The sequence below is a fragment of the Arachis hypogaea genome, chromosome 4 (assembly GCF_003086295.3).
Source record: "Arachis hypogaea cultivar Tifrunner chromosome 4, arahy.Tifrunner.gnm2.J5K5, whole genome shotgun sequence".
Taxonomy (NCBI): Eukaryota; Viridiplantae; Streptophyta; class Magnoliopsida; order Fabales; family Fabaceae; genus Arachis; species Arachis hypogaea.
In genome coordinates, this window is record NC_092039.1 from 3455327 (window position 1) to 3466482 (window position 11156).

An 11156-nucleotide genomic window follows, 5' to 3' on the forward strand; every position below is an offset into this window, starting at 1 on the left:
CTTAAATTTGGATTATGAGCTTAATCAACAAGAGCTGATTGTGGTTGGAAAAGGTCTTTAGTGTGTCAATCTGTGACCAAAATATGATTACTATTATCTGAACTATGAGAATTTCTTAGATGATTTAAGTAAGAATATAACTAATTTGTATCTTAAAGAGTACAATATTAAAAATTTTAAACTTTTTTAAGTATTTAATGAATTAAAATTATAAAAAAATTATATTTTCAAATACTTTTAGTAAAATATTTTATTTATAAAAAAATACTATCCATACACTAAAATTATTACTAAAATCATCCACTAATGTATTTATATACAAATACATATATAATTTAATTTGTTTTTAATGTGTATTTATATTCTAACATATATTTTATACCGTTCAACTACACATCAAAGTATTTTTGGTAACCATGTCCAACCAAATTGGCCCAAACTCAACAAAAATTACTTTAATCACATCAGGGTGTAAACACGCGCGTTTCAATAACGCAAAACATATCCTTCTTCGCTTTCGTCTTTGCGTTCTTTCTTTCATTGCGTTCTTCTTTCTTCTTCATCGCTTTCCTCCTTCTTCATATTCGCATTCATTTTTCTTTTTTTTTTTACGTTCTTCCTTCTTTTTCTTTGCATTCCTCCTTATTCTTCGCGTTCCTTCTTCTTCTTCATGTGTTTTCTCTCAATCATCATTCTTTTATTGCTACTATTATTGCTGTATTTTTCTTTTCCTTCTTTTAATTGAGGTTTATTTGGATCCATAAATGAATTCGATGTGTTTTTATTGATGATTGAGTCTTATTGACTGTTTGTTCAAAATTGATTTAATTTCGGTTCATTTGTGAATTAATTGAAGTTCATTTGATACTGCTGATAAGTATTGACCAAATTTTTCATTTCTTGCGTAATTTCGGTTTATTTCTTAGTTTAATTGAGATTCATTTGAATTCAGAAATAAATTGTATGTGTTTTTGTTGATGATTGAGTCTTTTTGACTGTTTGTTCAAAATTAAACCAATTTCAGTTCATTTGTGTATTAATTAAGGTTCATCTGGTACTGCTGATAAGTATTGACCAAATTTTTTATTCCGTAAAAAGTAATTTTAGTTCATTTCTTAGTTTATTTGAGATTCATTTGAATCCAAAAATAAATTCGATGTGTTTATGTTGAGTAAATTCTAACACAAAAGAAGAAAAAGATCGTGATAAGACAATCAAGAGCTTGATAAAAAAGTCAATACATAAATGAAGAAGCTTTAAATCTGTAAAAATAGAAGAAAATAGACTCTTTAATATTGTAGAATAAAGGAGCCACTGGTTAGAGTTTGTAAAAAAAGAGAAGAAATTTAGAATTTCATAAAATGAATGAGGATAAAATGATAAAAAAAATATTTAAATTTATTTCTATCACTCCTGTCTCACCATTTTCTTAAAACATAAATTACATATATGTTATATATATTTGTAAGTAAGCGTGTCCTTTTTATTACTGTATCTCACAAATTAAATAATAAACACGTCTCACTGTATCTATGTTTTGGTATGACATGACACGCACATCAAACAAACAGAGTGTGATATAACAAAAATTTGAAGTAACTAATGTAAATGTTAACCAAAAGGGAGTAGCATCCACATCATTAGAGGTGGCAAACGGGTTTAAACTCGTCGGGCCAGTTCGCGTAACTCGCCAAAAAAGATAGGTCGGGCTGCAAAATTGGGGCTGCCCAAATAGTAAAAGTCCGCCTAACCCGCACCGCTTAAACCGCGGGTTTTTGCTGGCTTACTCGCTGGGCTTAGTGTTTATTTAGTGAGGGAGTATTTTTACAATTTTTTTGTCAAAACCTAACTTTTCCCAACCTATCTTACAAGAATATGAAGATACAAATTGAGTGATTTGAATTATATTTATGTTATTTGGGGACAATATTTATAAGGATCTTGCTAGGGAGACAATAGACTATTTGTACAATGTGTATAATAGGTTATTGAGTTACAAAATAAACATCCCCCATACTATCTAGAATAACCATCCGATGATCGAACTCTTGACCTTTCGGATCTAGCGCTCTAATATCATATCATGATACCACTCATCCCAAAAGCTTCAACTGATGGAAAAAAGGTAACACTGATAATCATATCTCTAATACTCCATAAACCTCTATTGTACACATTGTACAAATATTCCATTGGCTCCTCATACTTTTCCTATTTATAATTATGTTTTAAATTATATTTATTTTGCTTTGGAGAGAATATTTATACTTATGTTTTTGATGAAAACTTAGTTTATAATTATGTTTATTAGATATTTATAATTACAAAAATTTTTATGTTTATGAATATAAAAAATATAATTTTTTATGTTTTTAAAAATTATAAATTTATTAATATAATTGTGAAATTATATATATTATTTAGTAGTTAATAACAAAAAAAAACTTTAGCAAGCTTAACCTACCAACCCGCCAGTCCACAATTAGGCGAAACGGAGTAGACTAACCCACCAAAAGACGGGCTTCTGATAAGCGGGACGGACTTCTCGACTTGCTACTCTTGCACATCACACTATTAATCGTTTTTGCATTAAGCAAAACTGGTATCTTCATCGTAATAACTTCTTTTTTTTCCCCAGCTGTAAAGGGGTTAATTCACTCCGATAGATATCAATCAAATTAAAGTTTAATTTGAACCATAAATGATAATTAGCAGGAGAGTGCAGAGGAGGCTATTCTCTATATAATCTATATTTTTAAATCTCAATAAAAAAATATAATAAGGTAATATCCAAGAAATATTATTTTAGTCTTAATATTTAAAATAAATTTTAATTTTATCTTTAATATTTGAAATCTCTTATTTTCAATTTTTCGTTATATTTTAATGCCTTGACTAAAATAATAATTACAGTGATTTGAGACTAAAAGTTATAGAAAAGTATAATAACAAAAAATTAATTAAAGAAAAAAAAGACAAAACAAAATATTTAAAATAAAAATAAAAAATTTTAAACATCAAAAACAAAATTAATATTTAACTCAAATGTTAAGTCCAAAATATTATTTTATTCTTAGTATATATTAGTGTCAAGAAATATTCTAAGTTGATTCAAGCATTAATAATAAGCACCTCCAATATAAATCATCTCTAAAGTGTAGTAGTACATTGGGACAATTTGAGTGGCATCAAGAACTTGTCCAATTCTGACTTTGATTTGTGGTGTGTGAAGGAAGTTGCTTAGGAAACAAACAAGCAACAATAGGCCCTTAGTCCTTACACTTGCATTATTTGATTTATATGCAATCATAAGATGCCTTTGATAGCGATCCTTTGCTTTATTATATTTTCTTTAATTTCTTTGGTGGTAGGTTATTGTCAATGGGTTTCTATATTACTTCAATCAATAAATTACAAAAGACTATGAATCTCTATATCATGTCATGTCAGACTTTTATCAAAGTTTAGGCATAATTATTATCAGGTTAGTGATAATTATACAATTAAAATAATATTATATGGTATTTTGTTTGAAAAGAGTTGCACACTCTACTCTCAGGCTTAGCTTCTTTTACTTATTCAATTCAAAGCTATGACTTTTCCTTTTAAAAAAATTTTATTTTATTTTATTTTTTAGTGAAAACTCAGATGCAGTTAACTTTACGTCAAATTGATAATTAAAAATTGTTAAATAAAAATTTAGTCAAATTATTTAAAGCATTTAACAAGCTCTTAATTATAAATGCAGAAAATCTTAATCTTAATATTGTATGTATATATATATATATATATTCCACGTGATGTATAGTATTATTAAATTTTCTTAAAATATTGCTAATGGATAGGAAGACATTTTACATAAAATGGATTTAGACATTTTGAACTGTTTTAATTTTAATTTTAAAAACATGTTGGTAAACCGGAAGAAATTCACATGAGCCAAGTCATTTATTTAAAAATATTCTGAGTAAAAAATGTAAATTTTAATCATATATTATTTATTTTATCATATATAAAAAATGTAAATAATATAATAAAACGGACAGATGATGATTAATTAATAAAAAGTAATATTTTTACATTGACAATAAAGAGTTACAATCTACCAAAAAACTTGCAAAATAATTAACATGATCGGAGTTCTTATATAAGATTTGATTATCATATATATCAATGTTAAGAGTGTTACTCTCATTGTAGATTAAAATCATTAAAACAGACGAGTTATAAATAAGTCTTCATATATTAATTAGGAAAAATAATACTATTTTAGACATGATTTTTTACAATTATATATTTGTACGAATTTATAGAAAAAAAAAGACTGATATTATTATTAAAATAGAAATGATAATATCTACTTTCTATTAATTAATATGTGACTATCAGTTTCATATTTTTATCTAAAGTGATCGAGAGTAATTCAACCCAATTTAAGAATAAATATTTTAGTATAGATATAATTTAGGTTTGGGTAACAAATACACAAGCATACTTATGTTCATTAATAACAAATTAAATTTATGAGTCATATAATTTTTAGTTTATTTAGTCAAAATTTATATTTAAATCTTCATCAGTGTTATATTTGATTCCATATAATTTCTATAAACAATGAGAAAAACATCATATAAAATGGTCATAAGCTTTATTTTTAGTGTATTCAGAACTAAAATACAAATATTTATATTATATATGGATAATTGGAAAAGAGACAAATATTAAGAAAAACATTTTTTAACATAAAATGTGCTCCAATCATTTTTCTTCTTGAAAAATTAGAAAAAATGAGTAGGCAAATAAAGACAAAATATTTTTTCCGTATGAAATTTTTTATTACAAAATCAGTTTTTAAAAGTTTATTTTGGTAGATAAATTAACTATTAAATTGTTTTCTTATATGAAAAATCTAATCGAAAAATTTTAAAATGATTAAAGGAAAAAATAATTTGTCTAATTTTTTAATACAGTTTGACATAATTAATTTATTTAACAAAATAAAAAATAAAAATTAATTAGAAAAAAAATACAAAATATTCCTTAGTAGTTAGTAGAGAAAAATATGGCTTGAAAATGTCGCCACTATGACCCCATTTTGTTGAGTTTGTGTTCGCTAGAGTCAAAACAAACCCAACCGCCGCCACCAACCGCCACCATCTATCTTACCTTCTCCGCGAACCAAAACCACTCCGTCACTCTCAACAATTCAATTAGGGTTCAGTTCCTTCATCAATGGAGCCCCTCCCTTCTCTCCCTTCCCCTCTAAACAACAACAACAACAACAACAACATGGACGATTCTTCTTCAATTTGGGATCTTACTTATCTTCTCGATTTCAACCTCGACGATTTACCCCTTGACCCTCACCAACCATCTCAACCGTTGGATTTCGATCCTCCAGCTGCTCCCGATCCACACAATATTCCTCCTCCTTCTCCTCTTCCCGCCAACGACAAGGTTCGGAAACGCGACCCGAGGCTCACGTGCTCCAACTTTCTCGCGGGCCGGGTTCCATGTGCGTGCCCCGAGATAGATGCTCAGATCGAGAACGAGGGTCTCCCCGGCAAGAAGCGCGTGCGCACCGCTTCCGCCGCGCGTGGCTCACCCCCGACGGTTTGTTGCCAGGTTCCTGGCTGCGAGGTCGATATCACGGAGCTGAAGGGGTACCACCGGAGGCATAGGGTTTGCCTACGCTGTGCTAATGCTGCCACTGTTATGCTCGACGGCGAGGCCAAGAGATACTGTCAACAGTGTGGCAAGTAAGTTTTTTTTTTTAAATTTTATTTTTAACTTTACCTCAAATTTTACGTTTGAATTTCCGGGACAGGTAAATTTCATGAGCAATTTTTAAGTGATAGAAATTCGAAGGGAGAATTCTGGAACACGTTACTTGAAGAAGCAATTCGAGTCATGATAAGCATAAGAAACGGTGCATTATATGGTCTAGCTCTAGCATATCTATAAAACATTTTTTTTTTGCGGGGATTATGTCATAAATCATGCGAAATGGAGTAAAGAAGTTGCTTATGATAAACATATGTTATTTTCAGAAAGAATAGAAGCTTAGTATTCGTCAAATTCTCTATGATTTGCACCTTTGTGCAAAATTTTAAATATTAGAGTATGATTGTGAGCTAGGAAGTAGCAAATGTTGTGTAAGTAGTATCTGATGACTGATGGTGAGCTAGGTAGAGTATGTGACAAGATTTTGGATTGTATTTGTTGGATACTTGTTGACATTGTAGATAGTAATTTAATGCTCTGATTGTGGGTCAATTGTTTGACAGGTTTCACGTGTTGTCGGATTTTGATGAAGGTAAACGTAGCTGTAGGAGAAAGTTAGAGCGCCATAACAATAGGAGGCGAAGAAAGCCAGCAGATTCAAGAGCTGAAGCTGCTCATGAACCTCTACCGGTTGCACAAAATGAGGATTCAAATAATGACGGGGAAACAGGAAAAGGTTTAGGTATTACTATGCCAATGGTTTTGTGACCTTTTCACACCACTTCCTTTTTTTCCACTATTTCATTAAATCCCGTGTCTATATGTTAGAAGAATGCTCATTGGCTGCTCATAATAATAATAATAGAATGCTTGTTGGCTGGGTTTGCATAATGCAGATTCTTCAAATTTGAGTTGTGAAATAAATGAAAAAGAAGTGTCACTGGATCTTGAAGATGAACCAGTTGCCAATCTTAACTCAGCTCCTGATATGCAGAATATTACAAATGACAGTGTTATGACTTTTCTTGCTTCTGGGGAAACACAAGTGAATAGTGGAAAAGATGCTTCCAACCTCTCTAATTCTCCTTCGTATTGTGACAATAAGAGTGCTTATTCATCTTTGGTTGGTTGCCACACCTGTTTGTTGGTTGTCTTAATTATTACTTTGGTATAAGAAATTGTTTTTGTTGTTTGCTGATTGGAAGTTCATTTGTAGTGCCAAACAGGTCGGATTTCTTTCAAGCTTTATGATTGGAACCCTGCAGAATTTCCTAGAAGGCTACGCCACCAAGTATTTTAAGCTTTATTACTACAGTTTAGTATTTAAAAGTGTTAACCTAACATGCCATTTAAGTTTTCGTAACTGATTAACAAGCAGTTAAATGCATTTATAGATATTCCAATGGTTGGCGAGTATGCCTGTTGAGCTTGAGGGATATATCCGCCCAGGGTGTACCATCCTGACAATTTTTATCGCCATGCCAAAGAATATGTGGATAAATGTAAGAATTCAACTCGACGTTCATCATGTTATATGTTCTAAGCTCATATTTTTAGTAGTTTGTAAACCAAATGCGTTGCTTTTTGTTACTGGTAAACTGCTCCCATATTAAACTATATTGGTCTGTTTACTCATTCTTATGGTTGCTCTTCTTTTCCAAATTGAGTTGGTTCTGATCCTCACATGTACTCTAATATGTTTAAGATATCTTTTCCCTTTTTTCTTTTGAAAAGAGGGCCTCATATCTCACATAGTTAACCTGACCAAGTCGGGGCAAGACTTGATTATTGTTGATGTGTTTGTGCTTCCTTACTTTTCCCCCCAGAATTTAATTTATTCTCTTTTATGCACCAGTTACAGGAAGACCCTATGTACTATGTGCGCGATCTTGTTGCTCCTGGAAAGTTCCTATCTGCAAGAGGCAATGCACTAATTTATCTGAATGATATGTTCTTCCGCATTATGAAAGGTTAGTCGTGATTCCATTGTTCAATCATCAGTGAAGAATCTTCAGTTAAATGCATATATGTTTGCATGCATATTTTTTGCATTATATGTGTGGTTAGATCAGTGTGTATTCAAGTTGATCTGGTTTATTTTATACTATGGTTTTTGTTTCACCTTGTGACAATATTAATGACTATGTTTGATGTGTATTCCATCTTTGCCAATAGAAGTAATGGGATTTTCTATTTCTTTTGAGATGTAATATTTAAGTGTTTTCTTAAAAAAAAAATCAGATCTAATTTGTGAATCTTTAAATTTGTTTGAATTCATCAGCATATTTCATGGTTTCAGATGGAACTTCTGTGACAAAAGTCAAGGTAAATATGCAGGCACCAAGGCTTCACTATGTTCATCCCACATACTTTGAGGCCGGGAAACCTCTGGAGTTTGTTGCTTGCGGAAGTAACTTGATGCAGCCTAAGTTTCGGTATGTTAAAGTTACCTCGTCTAAACATACGTTGAAATAGTTGCTTAATGAATAATTTACACAATAGACATTATGCTTTTGTGTACTTAGCAATGTTGGGGTATGCACCAATGACAGAAGAGAGACCAGGAATTTTATGGTTTGGTAGAGAGAGGTTGAAATATCCTTTGTGCTCACCGAATGTAAAGACTAAGTGATTTGTGTTTTGAGAAGAATTTAGGCATTGCATAACCTGAAATTGACTGTATACGTTGTCTTCATAGTGTTTATAATTGTTTGTTGTGGAGTGGTGGGTGCATGTGAAAGTGCTGTTTCAGCGTTGTTACCGTGTTTTTAATGTTTCATCTCTGTACTTGGTAGTTTATTTTCTTTTTCACTGGCCAATATCCTTCTGGTTTTAATGAGGTTGTCATCATGCCAGGCTTCTTGTATCTTTTTCTGGAAAGTATCTGAAGTGTGAATATTGTGTTCCATCTCCACATAACTGGACTGGGAACAATATGTCATGTGCTTTTGAGAATCAGTTATACAAGATATATGTCCCTCATACAGAGGAAACTCTCTTTGGGCCTGCATTTATTGAGGTGGGCATTCTCTTAATTTTGTGTTTTCTTTACTATGTGATGATGACGTGGATTTTTTTTCCTGACCATGATGCTTTTTGGCCAGTTGAATGTGATTTCTTTTCTTTCTGATTCACTAAATTGTGCCTTTTTATACAAACAAATTTAGTTGGATTATAATATTTCAACATCTGTGCATAAAAAACGTCAATATTCAATCATCTTAAGGAATAAGGAACATAGAATATTGTTTTTTGTGGTTACTGTTAAATACTTTAAAAATGATACTGTTTACATCAATATACAATACGGAGGCACTTTCTTGAAAATGATGCTCTTATATTCTTCGCCTTTTGTTATATCATATTTCTTTCTGCTTATTTTAGGTGGAGAATGAGTCTGGTTTATCAAACTTCATTCCTGTTCTCATTGGGGACAAAGAAATTTGCAGTGAGATGAGGACATTACAGCAAAGGTTAGATGAGTCTCTTCATTCTAAACAATTCCAGTCTACATCTGGTGGTTCTATCTGCAGCTTGTGTGAAGATTTTGCACATAGGCACACATCATCAGACTTGCTTGTAGATATAGCATGGTTGCTTAAGAACCCTACCTCAGAAAATTTTGAGAGAATGATGACGGCTTCACAAATTCAAAGATACTGTTACTTGTTGGACTTTCTTATATGCCATGATTCAATACTGATTTTGGAAAAAATATTACCAAAGTTGGTGATCTTTACAGAAGGCTTGAAATCAAATATTGTGATTAGTCGGACGAGTGATGTTGATGTGACACAATTACTGAATTGCATGCATCTTGCTAGAGATGTTATTAATCAGAATCATCAGAAAGGCAGAGGCATAGTTGTGCATTCTGAAACAGAAGGCTTTCGGATTGAAAAAACCTGCAGCCAAGACAGCTTGCCATCAGTTTCGAGAATAAAAAGTCAGGTTAGGATGACCCTTCTTTCTCCCCCTTGCTTCCTTTTTTCTCTGATTTTGAAATATATACCGTGTCTTTTACATTAAAATGCTTTATATCTTTCTTTGGTCATTTTCGTACTCTATACAAGAGAAATGAAATACAATTGAGGAGTTTCCTGTTGGGATCAGCAGTAGACTTGATTTATTTAGTGGATACTCACTGTTTTGCGGTTCTACTGCAAAGATTAAGTGTATAATTTCTTTAATACTTAATCACAACTCCTGCTACGATCCCCTTGATGAATTATTGGTAGATTGTTGAATAAATTAGTTCGATATATGGTTAATCAAAAGTGATGTGCTTGAATTTGTGTGTATCAAGCATTTCTTGCACAATTACTGCATGACCTTGATTTGGGTTTAATTAGGAGCATGGTTTTCTAATATTGGCCTTTTCTTTCAAATGGTTTCATGAAGTAACTAATAAGGGACAGCTTCCATCTGATGCCTGCATAGACTGAAGGATCTAATGAAACTGCAACTGACCTTAGGTTCCTTGTTTTGCAGGATGTTCTATCCAGAACGGATTCAAAGTGTGGAATAATGAGAAGCCCAACATCTAATGACAAAATTGATAGGATACCACTTTTGAAGAGGGAGATTATAATGAATATGGAAGAGTTGCCTAAACGATCCAGCCGGCGATATGTCGGTAGGGGATTCTTGAGCTCTCGACCGGCAATGTTTGTGATTGTTTCGGTTGCTGTTTGTCTTGCAGTATGTGTAGCCGTCCTTCACCGGGGGAGGGTTAGTGAGTTAGCTGTATCCATTAGAAGGTGCTTGTTTAACTCTTAGTAGATGTTGACAAGTTTTTGTACTTGCTCCTCTATTTGGTACATATTGTTGTAACACTAAATAACCAGGGTCCAGGGATGTTGATGTTATTACTTATTAGTGATGGAGTGGGTGGTTCATTAATGGAGGCAGGCTTAACTGGACCTGTTTCTGGTTTGTGCCATATTTGTCTGGTTGGCCCCCAATGGAGCCATAAGGTATAAAATCTAACACAATTTCTAGGGGCTAGCTATTTTTAGGCAGCACTATACTTTGACCGAGTTATCTTCTACTTAATTCTTTCCTTTTTCCCCCTTTTTGTTAGCTATAAAAGTAGTATTTTAATTCTACCAGCTTAGGTATATTTATAAATATGTAGTGGTGTGACTGATGTCACTTTACATGTTGTGTGCAAAGCTATATAAAATTCATATGGCCTTCATGTGAGTGTGATAGATAGTTCGTTAAATATTAAATCTGAAAGTAATATTGTATTAGTAATTCAAACAAATACACGCATAAAACCCAAAAAAAAATCATTTGAATGCAAACATGTGAATTTTCTCTACAATTATGAATTCTCTAATCTATGGAAGAAGATTAAATATATTATAAATTTTTGAAAGACCAAGCAATGTTACTTTTCTTTTTCTTAGAAAGGTGTCCTTTTTCCC

General features: G+C 31.9%; 1 protein-coding gene across 2 annotated transcripts; it reads left to right on the plus strand.

Annotated features, from left to right (window-relative positions):
- Positions 1-4869: 4869 nt before the first annotated feature.
- On the plus strand, positions 4870-10885 carry LOC112795796 (squamosa promoter-binding-like protein 7). 2 transcript variants are annotated; one of them, XM_025837957.2, is made up of 10 exons: positions 4870-5759; positions 6288-6466; positions 6621-6847; positions 6941-7015; positions 7119-7226; positions 7580-7694; positions 8024-8159; positions 8581-8743; positions 9109-9675; positions 10216-10885. In XM_025837957.2, the coding sequence occupies exons 1-10, from the start codon at positions 5233-5235 to the stop codon at positions 10501-10503; spliced, it is 2385 nt and encodes a 794-aa protein (XP_025693742.1). In that variant the 5' UTR covers positions 4870-5232; the 3' UTR covers positions 10504-10885. The 2 variants fall into 2 exon arrangements, with proteins under 2 accessions (XP_025693742.1, XP_025693743.1); XM_025837958.2 differs by having other exon boundaries at positions 5050-5759; positions 6288-6460.
- The last annotated feature ends 271 nt before the right edge of the window (positions 10886-11156 follow it).